This window comes from Solanum verrucosum, unplaced genomic scaffold, assembly GCF_900185275.1.
Source record: "Solanum verrucosum unplaced genomic scaffold, falcon-dt-bn FXZP01000020.1, whole genome shotgun sequence".
Classification (NCBI taxonomy): domain Eukaryota; kingdom Viridiplantae; phylum Streptophyta; class Magnoliopsida; order Solanales; family Solanaceae; genus Solanum; species Solanum verrucosum.
In genome coordinates, this window is record NW_026019903.1 from 182,570 (window position 1) to 205,632 (window position 23,063).

General features: G+C 30.8%; 3 protein-coding genes across 3 annotated transcripts in view; all 3 read right to left on the reverse strand.

The window, feature by feature from the left end:
- Window positions 1-12,294, reverse strand: part of LOC125820905 (squamosa promoter-binding-like protein 8) — a 137,761-nt gene extending 125,467 nt beyond the window's left edge. The window contains exon 1 of the mRNA XM_049500333.1: window positions 12,282-12,294. The gene's annotated coding sequence lies outside the window, so the exon portion shown is untranslated. The remainder of the gene's footprint in view (window positions 1-12,281) is intronic.
- LOC125820934 (ethylene-responsive transcription factor ERF039-like) lies at window positions 1,387-2,285 on the reverse strand. The gene has a single exon (XM_049500360.1). The coding sequence runs from the start codon at window positions 2,270-2,272 to the stop codon at window positions 1,517-1,519; it is 756 nt and encodes a 251-aa protein (XP_049356317.1). The 5' UTR covers window positions 2,273-2,285; the 3' UTR covers window positions 1,387-1,516.
- A 1,605-nt stretch (window positions 12,295-13,899) lies between the features above and the next one.
- On the reverse strand, window positions 13,900-14,985 carry LOC125820194 (uncharacterized). The gene is made up of 3 exons (XM_049499626.1): window positions 14,773-14,985; window positions 14,164-14,682; window positions 13,900-14,085 (listed from the first exon to the last, which is right to left on the reverse strand). The coding sequence occupies exons 1-3, from the start codon at window positions 14,983-14,985 to the stop codon at window positions 13,900-13,902; spliced, it is 918 nt and encodes a 305-aa protein (XP_049355583.1).
- Between the last annotated feature and the right edge of the window lie 8,078 nt (window positions 14,986-23,063).

The window sequence follows — 23,063 nt, forward strand, 5'->3', positions numbered from 1 at the left end:
CAATTGACCTCTAAAAAATAAAATTTTAAGTCACTATCCTACTAATTACTAAATTAATACAACTTAATGAAAAATGAATTTATTTTTGTGAATTTTATTTTTAGTATCAAACTTATTTAGAAAAAAAATATTTAAAAAATTATGCAGGGCGTGTTGAAAATAAAAAGAAATTATTATGTGAAATAAATTAATTTTTTTACGAATTAAGCTTAACCCACTCCGCCCCACCCCGCAATGCCCCATTGCCATCCATAATTACTCTTATGGAGTAATGCACCAATTTAATGGTCCAAATGGCAGCAACAAATGCAAAGTCAACCAATGCATTATTCTAATGCAATAATGCAAACGGTCAGTGTGGCAATGCAAAAAATGCAATATTTCTTTTAATATTAAAATGCCCCTACACTAACAGAAACCAACTACAAATACATAATACTCTCTCCATTCATGTTTATTTATTCGTATTTGATTTGACACATTTTTAAAATATACTCCTTTTATCCTTAATTACTTGTTCATTTTTTCTTTTTTAGTTGTTCCTAATTACTTATCCATTTCGACAAATCAAGAAAGGACAAATATTTTTTACCTATTATACCCTCAATTAATTACTTTGAAAAAAAGTAGTTTTTCTTGAAAATCTTAAACTTTTAACCCATTCACTTCATAATTAATAGGGGTAAAATGGTAAACTCACTTTGTCAATAATTTTTTTCTTAATAGGTGTGTCAATTCAAAAGTGGACAACTAATTAGGGACAAAGGAAATAATAAATAAGGCAATAATCCTATTATATCATTCATGATTATCATACGTCATCGAATATTGAGAAATAATGAAAATAATTAAAGCATCAATAAAAAGAATATAATATATAAAAATCAAAGTGAAAAATAGACATCTACTTTTATATAGCTAACACAACAATAATATGAGTAATTTCTTAGGAAAATGACTTTGCCCCCTTAAAATCCTCCAAAGGAAAAAAGACAAAATCTTGCATTGGATCTTATTGTAAAAAAAAAGATAGTATTTCTTCTTCTTTTTTAAAAATAAGTAATAAAAATCTACACACAACAGCATACAAAAATCAACAACAGACTGTCAGTTACTTTTATATTTTTACTCCACCACGTAAGGTGGAAGTTTTGTCATCTGAATTAGTCGAGTCAGCAACACCAAATACCTTATGATTATATCAAAAGTATGGGGAAAAGGTATTGTAAATGCGATTATCTTCTTGAAGCTGCAAAAACAGAAGAGAGAAGTATTGAAAATAACTCTATAAATTATTTATTTTGTTTTTGAACTATTGATAGGATTAAAAACACCCGAGAGTTTAGGGGTGAATGATGAAAATAGTGCAAACTCGAATTATGTGTATGATATGAACATTCTGAGCTTTGCAATTATGATACGTTGAGAAATTACACAGACGATGGATGTTTTATGACTTTTTTTGTCAGTGTAAAAGAAGAAAAGAAAAAGAAACATGTACACTTGTAATTTTCTTCTAATTGCACTCCCACAAAAACGGCTCATCAAGCCGAAACATCCCGCTATCGGCTCCAGCCAGCTGCCACGTCGAAATCGGGTATTGGTACCGGTCATTTTGGTCCACTCTATTGATGGTAAGATCCGGTAGATCGAAAAACGGGTCATCGTGATCCATTGATGGAGAATTCAGTAATTCTTGCGAGGCTAAATTAGTCGAGGAATGCGAGCTATGCAGGTCGGTTAATTGGCTATTCTCCTCTAGAAATGTGCTGGCGGCTGCAGCTTTGGCGGCTGCGGCTTGGATGTCTTTAGGGGAAGTGGAAGCGGGTCGAGGGAGTTGATCGGCTAAATGAGGGAAATTAAGGTAAGCCGAATCCCCCTTGATGGCTAAAGCCGCAACATCATGAGCTCGAGCTGCCATTTCAGCAGTGGGATAAGTCCCTAGCCAAATTCTTGATTTTTTTCTTGGTTGTCTAATTTCAGACACCCATTTTCCCCAATTCCTCTTACGAACTCCTCTATAAGTCGGATGCTTTTCATCAACACCACCTTCATTTTTTCGTCTGATTTTCGTTTTATTCCCATCTTGAATTTTTTTTGAACTTTTCTTGGAATGATCATTTGATGAGGTTTTTGCAATGCTCTCATGGAAACAATTAGATGAAGTAGAAGAAGTTGAAGTAGAACTTAAACAATTGTTATTAGAACAACAACTTGTAAATGATGAAGTTGTAGTAGAACTAGAGATGGAGAATTCATTATGATCTTCCATTGTGATTTTATTTTTCTTTCTAGTGATGTACAATCTTAATAATAATAATAATAATAATACAAATGGTTGTGTTTGTGTTGGTTTAAATAAAGGAAAGGAGAGGAAAAGGAAATAAAGAAGAATGGGACCTTATTGCCACAAGGGTATCTACAGTTCACTTGTTTTGTTAACCATGTGGCTATTTGCTTTGCTTATTTTGTAAACATATATTCTTTTTTTCTTTTTTTCTTTCTCTTTTACTTTTTGTATTAATTATTAGTAGTAGTACTATTGTTTTCCTATTGATAAACAGAAAAAGAGGAAATCATAAGAGAATTATTTTAATTTTCCATAAGCAGTGTTTTGGTACCTTGCATACTTAACATAGCAGCCACAAATACTTTCTCTGGTCTACTTTTACTTGTTCATTATTGACTTGATATAAGAACCAATAAATAGAATTAATTTTACTATATATATATATATATCACTATTTAACTATGATAAATTATTTCTTAATTTTCTAATCTGAACAAATAAAAATAAACATCTATTTTTAATACAATAGACAAATAAAAATAAACATCTATTTTTAAAACAATAGACAAATAAACATAAACAAGAGTCTGCTAATGCAATTAACTCATTAAAAATCATACAATTCACATGATATTAAACTAGTTGACCTAGGGCCCTATTGTAGGGTATCCATGTCTTTCATTGAGATCTTGTGACGCACCAAATAAGATTTATTCACGAAATTTCATATGTACTAACATCAAAATAATGATTATATTAAGTACCAAAGTAATTAGCAAGAAATTGAATGGCTTCGTTAACAAAAAAAAAATGACCATGGATAAAATTATTAACTAATGATATTTCTTATTTCTATTCAATAAAACACATGAATAGTTTCTTAAGATCATTGATTAAGAGATTGTTGATTTTAAGTTACTCAAATTGACACTTTCACTTTCAATTTCACGAAATAATGCTCCTTTGACTTCAACAAATTGCTTTGTTTATTACCATAAAAAAACGCTCGATCAGGCAGCTTGGAAATTTATTAGTATAAATGTCCATTAATCACTCATCTAAATTTAGTAAAAAAATAAATTATGTTCCTTTTTTCTTTAGTTTCTAGTATGATACATTTGGTGATAAATTTTATAAATTAGAAATATAGTTAGTTGTAGTTGGCAATGTCAGGCTATTAAATAGTAGGCAAAGAATATTACCATTTGCTTCCACTCTGGCAAACTAGGAGATTTACCTAATCACTTTTTGTTCTTTTCTATCAATTGATTTCATTGTAAATTATATTCAACAAACATGAAAATCAAATAATCCAATATTAAAACTGTTGGAAACAGAAGTTGACCAATCAAATGCACACTATAGAAGAATAATAATTATTTAAATAGAATTATTGAGCAAACAAAATTCTTCCATGTTGCAATAAAAATGTTTAATTGTGATTTATATTTAGGAAAAAGACAACAAAATGGAACATCAATACACATGACTAACATTAACATATTGTGTTTTGTGAAAACATTGAATCAAGACTTATTGGAACTTCTCAAAAATTGGTGAATAAAAATTAAAATTCTTTAAAATTATAATATTTTTTTAAAAAAACAATTACCACACATGGGTCACATGTAGTGGGTCCAAAATCCAGTTGAAAAAGTGGGTCCTCCCACCAGATTTTGTTTTCCAAATTGCACTTGTTAATTGGAACAAATAGTTTTAATTTTCTTTTAAATGTTTTTCATGAAAATAAGTGAAATATTTTAATATATTATTTTGTGTTCAGTACGTAAGCAAAAATATTATGAAAGTGAAGGTGAAAATGATTGGAGGATTAGGAAGTTGGGTAGAATGTCATTTGTTAATTATTTTTTTTTTTCTTATATTGAAAAATCCATTCTCTTTTTTTTAGAAAGAAATATTTTTTAAAAAATTCAAAAATATATTTGAACACACACTTAATTTACTTGTAACTATTTATCCACTTTTCATGTGTTGATAATGACCCAATGGGAAATGGAAAAAAATAGTGGTTATTAGAATTTTATTTATGGAATTGTAAATATCTACATACTTTATTACCCTATGCTCCACTAGTAGTACTTCATTGTCTTTTTGCTGTGAATTTCTGTGGTACCTTAATATTCCATCAAATTAAAATTGACAGAATTGTCATGATTCATGAGCTAATTTAATTTTCACGTTTTAGGCGAGGGTCCTCCAAATATCTTTAGGTGAAAAATTATAATGTTTATATATAATTAAATAATATATAGTATATAGTTTATATATAATTAAATTATATATATATATATATATATATATATATATATAAATAATGTTTACTTTTCAGCTTTTTTATGTGTTTATTTTAGCATATTTTGAATTTTCTTAGTGAAAATTTTGACACTGCTATTGTGTATATCATCGTCGTTTAACAAATAGTGCATATTTACACTCATCGTTTAACAAATTATGCATATTAATTTATCTTTTTTGTTAATAGATTGAATAAAAAATATATCCTGAAATCAATTTTTTAATTTAAAAAATATTATTAAATATTACCGCACATATTTTCTTTATCCATTCAGACTAAACCCAACTTAAAAAAAACACAATCCCTCTTTTATTCAAATCTGACCCAAACTTATTTCATGACTGAGGTCTGAGAAAAAGAGGAATTAAGTTGTTTTCATTTGGATTAGATTGGGAGGGTAAAGAATACATGTAACGTAATTTTTGAAAGAAACATGACATTTTTTTAATTTTAAAAAATTAATTTTAGACTAAATACTCTTGAATTATTTATTACTTATAAAATTTATTTTTAGAAGTTATTAAAATAAAATTGATTTATTTTAGAGGACGTTAAAAGGTTTTATCCATAAAGTACCAAGAAACTAATTAACGGGTCATTTGGTTGAGTGTATTAACAAAATTAAAGTATGTATAATTTTGCGTATTAGTACGTAGTAATTTGTTTATTATTTTTTTTTTTATGTTATGTTCATTAGTTATATACTTTATTATGTATCGAGAAGTGTATTACTAATTCCGGTCCATGAATTTTTGGGTATTAGTAATGTAAAGAGATTTAATGCATGCATTAACATGGTTAAAGGCACAATTACCCCTCAAAATTTCCCCAACATTTTTTCATCATAACTGTGGATCGGAGGATATTTTTTATAAATAAATATTCTTATACAATGTATTATATTTTTTGGGGAACTTTCGCAAACAACCACTATAATAAATTTAATTATGCTTCATAGCTATAGTTTGCATATTTATGGGCTGTAACTACAGTTTAAGCTGTCTCGTTTGTATAATTCGCGGGTACATGTGTATAATTCTGTCATTTTTGTATAAACTCGAAATAACAAATTTATACAATTACAAACATCATAAATGTAAACAATTATACAAATTATATTACACAAATTCCGAATTATACAAAAGTTATACAAATTATATTATACAAATTTCGAATTATACAAAACGAAAAAGCTGAGCCACGTAATTATAGCTAAAAGTAGGCCGCAAATTGTAATTAAGGCAAACTATAGCTATGTTAACTAATTAACTAGTATATGTTTGCTTATACACATAATTTTCCCTTATTTTTAATATATCAAATCAAATAATGTATAAGAAATAATCTATATATAATTAAAGATATAATTAATGTAAATAAAACTAATACAAATAGTTAATATTATAAGTATTACTAATATAATATTATTTTTATATACCTTACCAAGTGATAAAAAAAATAATCACTAATCAATGGTACAAGATGATATTAGCTAACAGCTATATAATATTAGCAAATAAATCGATAATAGAGATTGAAGACAAAAAAGTGATGTGAGATATTAAGGGAGCTCTATCATTTTATAGGATTTAGGATTATACTATGTCACTATATATTCATGATCCATATTTTAATGTCTATTTATTCGAAATAAATTCGATAAATAATTTATAGAACTAAGTCTCTAGAGTTATTACTCTTGCTTTTATAGATCTATCTTATTATTTTATGTATTGGTAATTAAAGGTTTGTGCCAAGTTAATTCTATAATAAATGGACTGAGGAAGTATTTGTTATTTTATAAGTTCAAGACAAAATTAATTAATTCTTTTTAAAATTTTGTTTTTAGTAGTAATTATTCTTAAAGACTATTAATATCTTAATTATGACATATAAATAGAATAAATATTTAATAAAGAGAGATTAGTATATCTTAAGGCATAAATAAGAAGAAAAGAGTCAAGCACCTCTTTTAATTAATGTTTTATTAAGAAATGTGTAAATGAAAAACACGATAAATATTTTAATTTGAAACGGAGGAAATAATTACTACTCGCTACTATTTAATGAGTGCCATGATATATAACTAGTCCCCCTGTCTCAATAATCAAAATTTATTAGTATTATCACTAAATCGCGAATAAATATAAAATTGCTTTTAAATAGCTAATTAATAAAATATGATATTTTTGAGATATATGACAAAAATATGAAGACTATTGATAAATAAAGATGTAAATTTGGCTATGCATTTTAAAAGAAATGTTAAGTGATATTAATTCGGATCTCATAATATTCATAAATAGTAAATATGCAATACTACAACTTGTTATTTGAGTGCTCAAACTTCTTATTTCTTTAAACGAAAAGAAACTATTAAGCATCATTCATTTATTAAAAAGTTTGAGGATCAACACTATTAACAAAAGAATTTGAACAAATATCTTAGGAAATATCTACTAGCGAACACTGACCGTTAGGTGTTAAGCATATTTAGAGCTTATAGTAGGACGTATGATTTACATAACTAAGTCTCACACGTGTGCCTTGAGACATTTTTGCCAATGTCCCTCCTCGAACTGAGTCCCAAAGTTGTCTTTTAAAACACTGATAACAAGTATGTTTGATTGATATAATTGAATATTCTTGATATATAATTTTTAGAACTTATACTAAGTATAGATCATATTTTATGTTTTTTTTTTTAAAAAATAAAATAAAAATATATGATCATCTTGTCTATGACAAACTTTATATATAATAATAATAATGTTCGACATAGAGAGGAGTGTCATATGATCTTGTCTACGCCAAACTTTATATATATATATATATATATATATATATATATATATATAAATTGGGTTATAATGTTATTTCTCAAATTTAGAATGAAAATAGGTTTCATGATTAGAATATCGTTTGTTCTAATTAGATCGTTTAACTTTGAGCTTATAATTTTAAAATGACTACAATTTTATATATTCGGAAGTGTAATTTACTATCTCAGAAATATTGTGACTAAAGTTTTAATATTTCTATTTTCATTTCCTTTCATCACAACATTAAAGTTCAAGCCAACACCACTATAAGAAAAGAAAAAAGGAATATAATAAACGAGGTAGTTAAACAACAAAAATTCATAACTAATCCTATATATCGTCGATCAACACTGAATTATAAAAAAATCATGTTTGCTAATTAATGCTAACACGTTAACGATGAATTTTATACCCAAACTCTTTTTTTTCCTTTGTGTGTGTGTTAGTGACTTTACTTCATGTTTTGACACCATGAAATATTAGAATTCGTAGTCATTATTATTCGTGTATTTTGTTTTGGCTTTTTGTCAATGAAAAGTGTTTTGGAAATGTCGATAAATTAAATTAAGGTGAAAAGGGTTGTATCCCAAGTGTGTGATTCTCATACTTCCTCCAAAAATATAGTACAACTATTAATCCCCTTACACATTGCAATTGTCCATAATTCATTTAAATATAATTTGATGCATATGGAAGATAAGTGGTCCTTATTCTATACCCTCCACAAATTCAATCTACTCCTGACTCACAACTTTACATTGAAAAGTAATGTTTGAACTAGGAGAAAAAAAATAAAAAAATTTAAAAATTATATATATATGTGTGTGTGTGTATCGTTACAAAATCAAGTTGCAGACCAACTAGCTACCTAATAGAAAAACAAAATGAAGAAGTAAAGGTGACATGTATTTTGTATTATAGTACGTACCCGGCCCCTCCCATAAAATCCTAGTTACAGTAGCGCAAATTAAAGGGGGGGGGGGGGGAGGGGGGGGGGATACTACGTATATAGAAAATTGTACAAATAGGTAAAAAAATAAATTCATAAGTATATATTAAATTTTGGTCACCCTTAACGATATTTCTGACTTCACCCGGGGGTTCACTAGAAATATCCATATATGTAAATGATGCTAATATCTTTTGAAGAAAAAGAAAAGGGTAATGTCTAACATAGAAAAAAGAATTAGAATTCTTAATCAAAATTTTGCTCTAGTTATTTATTTATCAAAGTACAAAGAATATAATAACTCTATGGATTGCTGCAATGAGTCCTATTATATCGATCTTGCTAGTTAATTACTTTGAAAATATTGATGTATAAGTAGTTTCTTTTTTTATAAATGTGGTGTTCAATCGGGTCAACACTTGTGCGCACTGCAACAATTTCTTCAAGATACATATTATTTTCAACCAGCAACACATATAGCGCAAATAATAATATCAATAAAGTTATAGGAAGAATGGTGGTTGGAGAGATATTAATTATGAAATATAATTCCACCATCCAATTGAAATGCAAATTAAACATATTTGAGTTGGGCATTGGGTGTTATGGACCCCCTATATAAATGAATAGTTGGTTTAAAATGAGAGGTGATATAATAAGTGAATAAATGAAATGTCTGTCTCTTTCACCTTAATAATATTAAGAGAAAAATGTCCCTACTCTAGTGAATTCCTTCTTGAACAATGCCAACAAAGAGAGGGAAACTAGACAATCGTCATGAATCCATTGATCTTCTAGCTAGGTTTCACACACACATATGTATATACCAAACTCATTTATATTCATAACCTAACTATGGGCCACTCTATATATATACCAAGGCCCGCCCTGATTGATTTTCCTTCCGTTCACTTTTACTTGTTCAGTATGAAAAATCACCAGATAATATACTATTTTACTGTTACTATCAAGTACTATTCGTTTCTCAACATTCAGATGACTTATAATAATTAAAGATGATATAGTAACATTATTATTTCATTTATTGATTTTTAAAGGATGTACCAAATCAAACATAGACAAGTAGAGATGAACGGAGGGAGTACATGTATACACGAATAAAATTTATGATATGAGTTGATAAAGCTATTTATGTAACTAATACAATCTCATTTATATATTTTTCTCCAAGATATTAGACAACTAACATGCATTGCACATTAAGAGAAGTAGTACCATGTTCGGTAAAACATATTTGTTTGATGAGAACACATGTTATAATTTTAACACATATATATGCATCTGGTAATCAATATTTTTTTTTATTAATTAACTGATTAACTTGAACTTACATTGCTTAATTGGTGATGCTATGGGGACTAATATAGGATGTATTCGTTCGAAATGTTTCGAAGCCTTAATTAATTGATGGGTATATTTGTTTGTAAAAGAGGATGATTTTTTGCGAAGATCATTTTTAAATTAAAGTTCTATAAATATTAGAATTCCATAAAAGTAGCTTAAAAAACAAATCCTCTTTATTATTTCCTCCCTATTATGTGTTAGATCTCCGATTCTAGGTCAAAATAGAGCTTGGTCTCGGGTTATGATCGTTTCTCCGATCTTGTGGCGAGGTCAAAAATCAGGTCTCAAGTCTCGGGTAGGGCTGGGATCTCAGGTCCCAAGTCAGGGTCGAGGTCGGATCTCCTTAAATCAAGTCAAGGTCAAGTCTCGGGTTCTAAGTCAAAGTCGAGTTTCAGGTCTTGAATTGAGGTCGACTCTAGAGCCTTGGGTTCCAGTTTGAGGTTGAATCTCAAGTTTTGGGTTAAAGTCAAGTCTCGTGTCTCAAGTCGGGTCGAATTTCGAGTCCCGGGTTAGGATCTCAAGATTTGGGTCAAATTAGGTCTCAAGTTTCAAGTTGGGTTTGAATCTCGGGTCTCGAATTAGAATTGGGGTCAAATCTTAAGCCTCAAGTCAAGGTTGATTCTTGGATTCAAGGTCAAATTTGAGTCTTGAATTGAGGTCGGCTCTAGAGCCTTGGGTTCCAGTTTGGCGTCGAATCTCGAGTTTTGGGTTAAAGTCAAGTCTCGTGTCTCAAGTTGGGTCGAATTTCGAGTCCCGGGTCAGGATCTCAAGATTTGGATCAAATTAGGTCTCAAGTTTCAAGTTGGGGTTGAATCTCGGATCTCTAATTAGAATCGGGGGTCAAATCTTAAGTCTCACGTCAAGGTTGATTCTTGGATTCAAGGTCAAATTTGAGTCTTGAATTAAGGTCTGCTCTAGAGCCTTGGGTTCTAGTTTGGCGTCGAATCTCGAGTTTTGGGTTAAAGTCAAGTCTCGTGTCTCAAGTCGGGTCAAATTTTGAGTCCCGGGTCAGGATCTCAAGATTTGGGTTAAATTAGGTCTCAAGTTTCAAGTTGGGGTTGAATCTCGGGTCTCGAATTAGAATCAGTGTCAGATCTTAAGTCTTGAATCAAGGTTGAGTCTTGGATTCAAGGTCAAATTCGAGTCTCGAATTAGAATCGGTGTCAGATCTTAAGTCTCGAATCAAGGTTGAGTCTTGGATTCAAGGTCAAATTTGAGTCTCGAATCTCGGGTCTCGACTCGGGGTCGAATCTAAAGTTTTGGGTCTTGATTTGGGGCCAAGTCTCGAATTTCAGGTCCATGTCAAGGTTTAGGGTATCATGTCTCAAGTTTCGGGTTAAAGTTAAGTCGAGATTGAGGTCAAGTCTCAAATTTTGAGTCAGGGTTAGATCTTGAGGTTTCAGGTCAAAGTCGAGTTTTGGGTCCAATTCGAGTCTCGGTTCCAAGTTGGGTCAAGTTTAGATGGATGGTAGGGGAGGAGTAGGGTAGGAAAAGGTGGACCATTTGAAAAAATATGGTCAAATTGGTGGGCATGACTCAACTCTTTTTTAGCCCATTTCAGTTCCAAGTAATTATTTGACGGATTTAGAGTCCAACCTACTTATTAATCCAACTTGTTTAATTTCAGCATAATCCGCTTTGACTACTCCATTTTGCAACCAATGAAGCCACCTCAATTAAATGATACGGCTGGCTCCAGCTCCCTCCGCCTATTGATTTATACTGAATTAATTATGCCCATTTTTTTAAATTTTACACTGGATTGAACATCCTAAAAAGGAATATTTTTGAGGGTTAAAACTCAAAAGGACCATTTAGACGTGCTAAATAAAATCATGATTTGAAATTAAAGTTTTGTTTGGATAAATAATTCAGATTTAAATCCCAAATCATTTTTTTTGTGTGGAGAATTTACGATATGAAATCATGATCCCAAATAATTTCGTGTTCAAACGCCTCCTTAGTATAAAAAGAACATAAAGATATGCAATTTATCAATGTGGTGTCTTTCGATATCTTATCTATGAACTATGACTTACTCATTTTCGTATATCAAAACAAAACTTCAAACTTTAACTTTAAAGTTGATACAAAACTTCATCATCAAAAATATTTGTGAATCTGTGTCCAAACGCTATCACATTGAAAACAGTATTTGAATAGCATAAGAGGACAATATGATTGAGTATAGTGAAAGAGTGTGCAGTAAGTCAGTTGTACTGTTGTTTGTTTTCTTTGAATGATAAGTCATTATCAACTTTCAGCCGTGGGAAATCTGTGAACTGCCACAAATCTAATTATTGTCAAAATGTTTTTACTGCGTCCTATAGATTCGTATAACACGTTTAAAGAATCGCGTTCTTTCTCAATTCTTGATTTATCTGACATTAATTAAACCCTCATATGATATGATATTATTCGCACTTTATATGTCTAGTTCAGGGTATGGAGGGGGAGAATATTGAGTCCTGCAATAGTGTGAGAGGTGCAATTTGATCTCTTTCTATTGTTTTAAACAACAATACTTACCATATGAACTCTTAATTTTTTTGAAAATAAGGTAGGTGAAAACTCATTTTCTTATAAGCTATATATTCAGCGTTGTAATGTTGTTTTTTCCAATATAGTTAGTAGGTAACCATCTGCTATTGTCAGAATGATATCATCCAATTAATCAATTGATATTAAGTGCAAATCTTGATAAATCATCACCATATTGTACCTGGATACTTATTTTAATTTGTTTGTTTTATTTTTCATTTTTAGTCAGTTTAAAAAAAAAAAAAACTTTTTTTCTATTTTTGCATCTCTTTCATTCTAACTTTTCATATAATATGTTTAATACGACAAGATAAAATGACATTTTAATATATTATTTAGTCTAAGATCACAAGATTTTTTAAAAAATATTTATTTTTTAAAATTTCATATTAAGTAGGCGTTTGGCCATGCGATACCATATCACGATATAGTATCGTGAGATGGAATCAGCGTTTGGACATGCGATTTTACACATATTCCATCTCATGATTCCATAACATGAGAGGTGATACCATATTCTCCAAAAACCATGATATGGAATTATATGGTGATTCCATATCATGATTTGAGATATTTTAATACAATAATTGATCCATGAGATTATATTTTGTTAAAACAACCTTACATTTATATCTACTAACCATTTGTTTAATATGTAAATAAAATTTAGGCAGAATGGTCTGGGAAACCCTCGTACTTGTCTCATTTTGTCACCTAAGCCCTTCTAATCTAGACTTTGCCAACTAAACCCTCGAACCCACTGAAATCCAACATTTTAAACCCTTTTTTTGACCTGTCATCCCATGTGGCAAAAGTAGTTCAAGTGCGTGAATTACACCCACTTTAGGAGCGTGAGATGCTTTTAAAAAGCCAATAACGGTCATTTTTGGCCATCTTCCCCAAATTCCCCTAATTTCTTCTTCAAATATCCAAAATGTCTTCTCTTTCTCACTCGTTTATCTCTCTCCAAATTTCTTCTTCTTCTCCATAATTGATCAGGCCTTTTTTGTCTATATTTTATTTTTCTCGCATTTTTCTTACTCGTTAATTTTTTTGTTCTTCACAATAACTGTTTGTTTTTGCTATTGTGGGCTTCATGCTGAACTTAAGATGTCAAGAACATCAACAAATCCAGGAAGAATATTTTGGGGCTGTCAAAAATACACAAATGGTAATGGATGTGGATTTTTTCGATGGGCTGATATGGCTGATCCTACCTACCAAGAACAACACTACATGAAGAATCAATCAACAAATGTTGATCATGGAAGGCATAGGCATGGAAGGCAGGGAAGGCATGGAAAGCATAAAAGGCATGGAAGACAGGGGAGATCGAGCATTAGTATTGATATCAGTGTTGTTGTGATTGTTGTTATTTGATTTCTATCTTTTGTATTTAAGATGTATTGATGATTTGTTCATTTGAGTACTATGATAATGTATGAAAATATCCAGATTAAGACTTATAATTATCATAGCAAATTCATAAGCAAAAATAACTTGTTTGTCATAGCAAGCTAACACAATAGTTGAAAATTAAGTTAATAGTGAAAAGTATCATAGACAATGTCATTGAGAATTTAGCTAGGCAAAACATGAGTCTTTACTATGAAATTTATGTATCTTGAGTGCTTGGTGTGGACTGAGTGGCTCGCTTGTAACTTTGTTCTTGTAGCTGCCTTTGAGTAACTGCAGCTCCACCCTTCCACCTTAGTCCATTGGGTTTGCAACCAAGATCGATATTGGTAGGCACTGAACTCTTCAATGGTGCACAATGTAACACTTTATCAGTAGTTGCAGACTGTTAAAAGGCAATAATGATATTAGTTAGAGAGATTCTATAGAATCAATTTAAAGGTCCCTAAATGATAATACTTACCCTCTCAATCACACTACCATTTGCTCCAAATAGCACACCAAAACCAACTGTTTTTGGCTTCTCTGTTCTTGGCCTCTTATATTCAGGATTTGCACCACCTCTTTTAACTTTGCTACTCTTATTTGAGCCACTAGCACTAGTAGTTGACTGTTGAGTACTAAATTGACTTGTTGATTGAGCAACACTTGCAAAATTTAAAGAAATATTTGCAGCACGTCCACCAGTAATTGTTGCAGCAGTAGTTGCACCTCCAGAAGCTGCTGAAGTAGTGGCTGGTCTTTTAGTAGTTGCACCACCACTTCCACCAGTAGTTACACCTATAGAAGCTGCTGAAGTAGTTGCACCACCATTTCCACCAGTAGTTGCACCTCTAGAAGCTGCTGAAGTAGTTGCACCACCACTTTCACCAGTGGCACCACTAGTAGCCTCACCAGTTACGCCTGTAGAAGCAGCTGAAGTAGTTGCACCACCACTTCCACCTGTAGCAGTTCTTGCAGTTCCAGTAGTATAGCCATTTTTCTACATACAAAATTTTTCCAAACTGAATTAAGAAGTATTGATAAAAATAAATTTCATTAACAAAGTTGAAGAAGTTAAAACAAAACTTACAACAATTGGACATTTTTTCTTGTTATGTCCAAAATTCCTGCACAAAGAGCATTTCATTTTTCTCCCCTTCCTTGTAGCCTTTCCAAACTTCTTCTTACTAGACTCATCACTATCTTTAGACCTTTTTTTCCTTGGTCTTCCTGGCATAAGAGTGATTTCAGGTGGCTCAATGGATGTCCTTGTGCTCTTGGGCCACATCTTCATGTTTGTCATAGGTTGAATGAACCTACTGTAGGCCTTCAAATATGTTTCCTTCTTGTACCAGTGATCAACAAATGACTCAATATCTAGATCTTTGTAATGCATTGCAGTAATTGCATGTGCACAAGGAATCCCCTTCAGTTGCCATGACCTACAACTGCACACTTTCTTTTTGAGATTAACAACATGTTTATATAGTGGATGCTGAATCTCATAGCCATTATCTCCATTAAATTTAACTTCACATATGGCTGCATGTTCAGCATTATCAGTAAGAATTTGCATAGCCATAGGTGACACATCAGTTATTCATTTTTCAGAAAACTCCCTCATTTGAGTCATTCTTTCCATGACTTTGACTCTAATTTCCTCTAACATTGTGATGATTGATTTGAATCTAGCTGCCAAGATCCAACTATTAAATGTCTCACACATATTATTCTCAACTATGTCACACTTGCTATAGTCCTTGAATAATGCCCTACACCATGCATTTTTGTTGTACTTTAACAAAGCTTCCACAATACATTCTCCCAACAGACTCATTTCATCAAGTTTTGATTGTAAATGAACTTCAAATGGAGCCCTGGCAACCTGCCAAAACTTCTTCCTCCTTTCTTCACCACTCCATACCTTCTTCCAGTTGGCCCATATATGTCTAGCACACCATCTAATCTCAGCATTTGGTAATAAATCAACAAGTGCTAGGTTAAGACCCTATCAAAGAAAAAAAGCATGCCAAGGAAAAACAATAGGAACATAAGTGTAACATAGAAATTGCTATAGCAAAGTAAAACAAATACTACAAAGTGTTCTCATACCTTCTGCATATCAGACATAACTGTCAGTCCTTCACCTTCAGTTTGTGTCAGTTCCAAATCATGTTTGATGCACTTGATAAACCAAGACCATGTGTCCTTGGATTCTTTATTAACTACAGCCCATGCTACAGGGTACATCTGATTATTTCCATCCTTGGAAATGCAAGACAACAGTTCACCTCTACATACACCTTTCAGAAATGCACCATCAAAACCAATTATCCTTCTACACCCCTCCATCCAACCACTTTTTAATGCTCCAAGACAAATATAAATTCCTTGGAATACCTCTTTTCCAGGAATTGTATTCTTGGATGTCCTAACAACCACATTAGTTCCTGGATTTGTAGACTTCAACTCCTCAGCATAGTCATACAATCTAGCAAATTCCTCTATGAAATCACCCATATGCTCATTCATGACTTTCATTTTTGCTCTTCTACAACTTGTTTTACTAACATGTAATCCATAATCCTTTTGTACCAAGCCTTGAATCTGATGGAGTATGATGATAGGCTCACTCATGATTCTGTCTTTGTAAGTCTTACAAATCCAGTTTGGAGTACACAACTTGTTTCTTGTTCTTTTGAAACACTTATGGACAGGAAAATATGTCTTCACAATAAAATTTCCAGTATTACCCTCAATACTTCCAAGAATATGCCAAGGACAACCCTTCTTATTACACTTTGCCCTGATTCTCTCCTTTTCATTAGGTTTAAGTTTAATGTTCACACCCTTCTGAATAGAGTAAGTCTGTAGTGCTTCTCTAAACTGAACATTATTCACAAAAACCATATACAACTGAAATACAATTTTTTTGGCAGTTGGGTCAAAATAGACCTTTGTACTTGAATTTCTAGCTGGTGGATCTACAACCTCATCAGAATCAACAGGATCCCCTTCATCCTCACTATTATCACTGCCAGGATCTGAGCTATCAAAATACAGGTCATCCCCACCCAATTTTCCTTCATATTTTCCCCTCTTATTCTTATAAATATCTTCAAAACCAGCATCTATACCTACAGGACCAGAAGGTATCTCATCTACATTTATTCTAGCAGCCTTCTCTTTATTAACTTGTTCTTGAATGTTAGACTTCCTAGCTTCAACAAACTCAGAATCCAAGTCACTTAAGTCATCAATGTTCTCATCAACATCATAAAGTGACTCATAATCAGATTGTTTAGCATCTACATCTACACCAGATTCATCAGATGTATGAAGGTGGTAGGAAGAAAAGTCATTACCTTGACCTTGATATTCATCTTCATCTAAGTCCTCTAAAGAAACCTCAGGAGCAGCAGCCTCCTTATTCTTACTCTTGTCTACACTAGGTTGCTGATCTTCTTTTATATTTGTATCATTTTTATCAGATGGTTGAGGGAAAGACACATCAGCCCTAACATTTATAACAGTAGGTGGTGGGGGCTTACCTTTTTTTAGAGTAAGCAATTGGGCAATTTGCACCTCAGTAGGATCCTCAACAATTAAAGGAGTACTAATTTGATGTACCACATACACATCAACAAAGTCCCCACCCATTAAGTTGTTAATAAATCTTAACACATCAGCATCACTTTTCAACATATAAAAACCACCTCTTTTGTTAACTTTGCACCCAAAGGTTTCAACTTGTTCAACTCCCAATTCTCTAGCTAATTTATGAAAAAACATAATATGAAGCTCATCCATATCGATTCTTATTTTTTAAATATCAGAAATTCCATTAGCATACCTGAGCTCAGGATCTGATAAAAAACAGCCCCCATAATGCATTTGAAGTGTAATAATTGTTGAACCCATATTCTTACCATGCCTGCAAAGTCACGAGAATACAATTAAATGATTGACAAAAAGCCCTAAATGACCAAAAACCCCTAATCGACAAAAGAAAACTTAATTTTAAACTAATTCTTTATGGAACACAACAAAAACCTCTATAATAATCTGATATAATCCAATTGGAGCACTAACAAGAAAGAAATCCAACACAATTGATAAAAAAAAATAAAAAATTCAGATACGAAAAAACCCTAAATTTAACAGATATTCACGACAAATGCCATTGAATGCATAATACTTCTACAAATTGTTATTAGGCATGTAAAAAATTAAAATCCTCCCTAAAATCACACCACGACCTCTGCAACAACTAAGCCCTAACAAGAACTCAAAACAACAAAATTCAAAATGAAAAACCAAAAACACAACTGCAAAACAAAGAGAATGAAAATTAGTCAAGAAACTTACAACTATGGAGTGAAACGCGTACTCAAACACTTAACAAAATCGAAAAATATCGCAGTGAGCAACAATGTAAATCGGGATTAAGGGAGTAGAAGGGTCTAGTTGAAAAGGAGAAAGGAAAGAAATGTTTGAAAGAAAAGGATTAGCCTATTTTTAACATGTCATATCCTATGTGGCATTTTTACATGACGTGGAAAGCTACGTGTGGCGTTTGTAGTTCACGCACCACTGAGTGGTCAAAAAAAGGGGTTTAAAATGTTGGATTTCAGTGGGTTCGAGGGTTTAGTTGGCAAAGTCTAGATTAGAAGGGCTTAGGTGACAAAATGAGACAAGTACGAGGGTCTCCCAGACCATTCTGCCTAAAATTTATACTCACATCATTACTTTTTAAAATTTATTATTCTCACCGACATTAAATTTATTATTCTCACCAACATTCACTTGAAACAATTAACCGGCATGTTAAATAGTTGCCGAGGCAATTAGCAAGATGGCACCAACATTTATACAACCAAAAAATATGACTGGTGTACATTTCAAAATTTGACATAATACTCGATTTTGGCCTTGGTTTAAGGTAAAATTTCAATCACATTAATAAATTTATTTTATGGCCTTAATAAGTGCACATTTATATTTTATGTGTAAGTTATTAGTGTTTAGTTACATATTTCCTATCAACTTTGTTTAAAGAGATAATATTTATTTTATGACTTTGCATTGTCTTAGAAGCACTATTTTTATTACTCTTACAGACATTTTTTTATGAAGTGCATTCTATAATGCTTCCAATTTATTTTATGTTCACTAAACTAATATTGATGTATTTTTTATTTGGTAGAATTGTGTTGGTGCGATTGATGAAACATATATAGAAGGGGAGGTTCCTAAAGCGGTGCAACAAGCATATCGTAATCACAAAGGAAGAACATCACAAAATGTCTTATATGCTTGTGATTTTTGATATGCGATTTACCTTTGTTGCTGCTGGTTGGGAAGGTACTGCACATGATAGTAAACTACTTGAGAATGCACTTGTTGAACCAACATCACAATTTCCATTTCCGCCACATGGTAACTTTAAATTACATCCTTAGAATAAATATTATTTATTTACATAAAGCTGTCTCATTTACGTCACATATGCTTTTAGAAATTCTTTATAAAATGTTTTTTGGTAGATAAATATTATGTTGTTGATGCTCGTTTTCGAAACACAAAAAGGATTTTTGAGCTCCATACAAAGGACTACGCTATCATTTGCAAGATTACCGAGGAAGTGAAAGAGAGCCTCAAAATGCCAAAGAACTATTTAATTATAGGCATTCATCTCTGCGCAATGTGATTGAACGGACTTTTGGAGCTTGGAAAAATAGATTTAGAATACTGAAACAAGGCATGAACCATTATGATATTGATATACAAGTGAAAATTGTCATAGCTTGTGCAGTGTTACATAATTATTTGTGAGAATACCAAAGTAGTGATGAAATATTTATGGTCTATGAACATGAAGATATAGTTGCGGAGGATATTGACCAACATGGCTCAAAGTAACAATATTGGTTCGTCTTCTCGGTTGCATGATCGAGAAATGCAAGTTTAACGTGAGGAAATTGTCCATACTATGTGGGAGGATTATATTAAAGACTAGTACACTACAATTTATGTTCAATTTTTTTTATTAAATTAAAGTTAGATGAAACAATTACTTAAGTGGAGAACAAATAACTTTGTAATAATTTATTATGCGATTTTATAATTTTTTGTTTAATTGATAAGATTGAATAAACAATTGGGGCTATTTTAATAGTTTTACAACTTATGGAATTTTTATGTTTATGAGAAAATATACAATACAAAAATTTTATATCGCATGTCCAAACAAACCTTCAATTTCATCTCATGATTTCATATCATAATATCATATCATGATTCCATATCATAATACCATATCGCATGGCCAAACGGGCCCTAAGTCAAAATCAAACAACTGAAGTGGGAGTAATAATTTTTTCTTTGTCCACTTTTTGACATGGAAGTAGTTTTTATCTCCAAATTATTAGAGTACCTCAAAGCGTAATCATCACAACGTCAACTCATTTTATGCAATTATGAAACCATAATACTAAATTAGAAACAATCAAAGATGTCTATGGCCTATAGACTATAGTGCTTCATATCTACTAAATATTATATTATATATATATATGAGAAAAGACATAATGTCATCATTGAAGTTGTTTCGAATTTTCAAAAAAATACCTTAACTTTGTAACTGTCCTATATCCACTAAATAATTTTGAACATATATTATTATATCATTTTTAGATCAGTCCCAGATTTTAAGAAGCAAGTGTGTTCACACACAAATCCTTACATGACACGTGTTAATTTAATTAAAAATAATGTACTCCCTCCGTCTCATTTTATGTGAGGTACTTTGACTCGGCATGAAATTTAAGAAAGAAAGGAAGACTTTTAAAACTTGTGATCCAAAATGAATGATAGAAATTTGTATGACGTAGAGGGAGTAATTTTTTTTCATTCTAAGTTTTTTCTTTATCTTTTTTTTTCTTTATTTCTCTCTCTCTCACTCACTTTTTGACTTATTTTAATTTTGATTTCATGTTAAATTTCACTTCATCTTTCACCCTCCACTTTCAAGTGATCCATCTCTCAATTTTCTTTCTTTTTCTTCACCTCCCACTCTCACCCCACCCCCACATCAAATTGAACCCCTCTCCCATTTTTTTCTTTTCTTTTTCTTCTTCTTCTCCGGTCAAATTCTTTATTTCAGTGATTTTTATATAAAAAATAAATCCATACTATTTTCTAGACTTTATTGAATTATTGATAACAAAATTAATTATTTTTCTAAGAAAATTTAAAATTTTGAAGGTATTATCAATTATTCCTTTTCATATAACTTTAAAATTAGAAATGATGATTTTAAAAGAATCAATGAATTCCCCGAAATTGAAAGAACTTAATTGAAATCGGATAATAAAATTACTATATGATACTTCCTAATCATCTTAAAATCTAATGAGTTTATCAAATAGTTCAAAATGTAAGAAAACATTTAGATAAAGTCTTAAAATTAAAGAGAGTAAAACTAATAGTAGTAAAAAAAAATGTAAAGTTGTGGTAAAAATGGTGACATTGAAAGTGAGAAGCTTCAAAGGAGATGGCAATAATTTTTTGAAGAAGAAAGAAAGAGAAAAAATAAAATGGAAAAAAAGTTAAAATAATAAGAAAAATAAGAAAATATACTTTATAATTAAATACTTGTAAAAATAAAATTATATTAGTTATTTTAGATTGCTCACTCTCTCAAAGAGATTGCACACATTCTCTATGTCAGGTGGACAAAAAATGATGTAATAATATCAATTCAAGATTGTTTAGTGGGGTAATAGGACGTCTGCATATATAACGAATGTACTCCAAACAAGTTAATTAGTATCTACTAAGTACTAATAACTTATAATTACCTAATCCCATTAAGGAAGATTCGTGATTAATTAACCTTATGGAATTAACAAACCATTTTTGGATGTACTAACAAGTTAAACAATTGAATTTCAGAACAATTTCTATAACATTATCCAATTAAGGCAAATAATGATGATGTTTAGCTTAACCAACCAATTATTATAGAAAAGAGTGCACTTTTCCACAATCTATTTTTCTAAAAGTTTCTTGATAATTTGGTGAATTTTCTAGTAATACTCATGAGCCATATAATTAATTTAATTTTTAATTAATTAAGAAGAGTCTTAATTACTACTACAAGAATGTGGAGTAGTTGACCAACTAATCCTAGTTAGGTTTATACCTATATATATATATATATACGTAATTAATTTTTCCTTTGACACATCATTATATTCTGCATGCTGCATAAATACAAAATATTTTTTTATTTCTTCTAGATATAGGTTCTTATTAACAGACATATGCTTACCTAAATTCCTTTTGTACGTTAGCTCAATATTCTTAATAATAGTCATTAATTAAATCTAATTCGTACTGGTATTCATGTACCCCAAACTTTGCCAAGCTTACACTAATTATACTCTTTTAATTTATAGGTACAAGTTACTTTGATTGTCCAAAGGGTTCCATCCTCCGTTTTATTTTACCTAATTCATATTGATTTAACATTTTCCTAAAGAAGTACTTCCTTCGTTTCAAAATAATTATTATTTTAGCTTCTTCTTTTTTATATGCCCATTAAACGAAATACATAATACACGGTTGTACTCCTATTTATTAAGTTATTCCTATTCATTAGATGTTTCTTGAGAATTGAGCATTATTAAGAAGAAATATTTTTTTAGCACTCCCTCTATTTGTTTTTACTTGTCCACCTTACAGTTTGCATTTTCCTTACTATAATATTCATATTAATTGATGTATATTCTTCAGTCATGAAAAATGATGTGAGAAATAAGCAATTAATGTTGTGGGTAAAACATTTTTTATGTTTCTATTTTGATATGCTAAAAGTGACAAGTAAAATTGAAAAATATATTTTTAATATATTGGACAAGTAAAAGTGAATGGAAAAAGTAAAAGGGTATAGTTAAAAACAATTACTTGCTACTTATTGTCTTGAAATCCTAAAGAGACAATTGATTTTGTACACAAAAATTTTCTAAAAAAATATTTATTTTGAAACGGAGGAAATATCTATTGAGGATTTATTTTAATAAATAACCCGATTAATTATACTTCAAAAGTTAATTTTTTTTCTATAGTTTGAAATAATTACACATAGTCTCACTTACTAATAATTTTATACTAGATTTCAAGTTAAATACACCTAAATACATGTATTTTTGCTACCAAATTTACTAAAGCAGGAAGAAGGTGAGTGAGAGAAGGAGGGAGGAGAGCGAGATTTTCAGAATCACACTAGATACATGTATTAGGGAGCGATAAAGGAGAGAAGCGAGTGAGAGAATTAGATACATGCCAACTCACTTGAATACAGTGTATCTAAAATAA

What these genes read in the sequence shown, in the direction of transcription:
- LOC125820194 (XM_049499626.1), bottom strand. Translation starts at nt 14,985, where the DNA reads ATGACAAACATGAAGATGTGGCCCAAGAGCACAAGGACATCCATTGAG. An exon ending in AGAAAAAATGTCCAATTGTT is followed by an intron (nt 14,683 to 14,772) that starts GTAAGTTTTGTT and finishes TTTTGTATGTAG; the next exon opens with AAAAATGGCTATACTACTGG. An exon ending in ATGGTAGTGTGATTGAGAGG is followed by an intron (nt 14,086 to 14,163) that starts GTAAGTATTATC and finishes GCCTTTTAACAG; the next exon opens with TCTGCAACTACTGATAAAGT.
- LOC125820934 (XM_049500360.1), bottom strand. Translation starts at nt 2,272, where the DNA reads ATGGAAGATCATAATGAATTCTCCATCTCTAGTTCTACTACAACTTCA.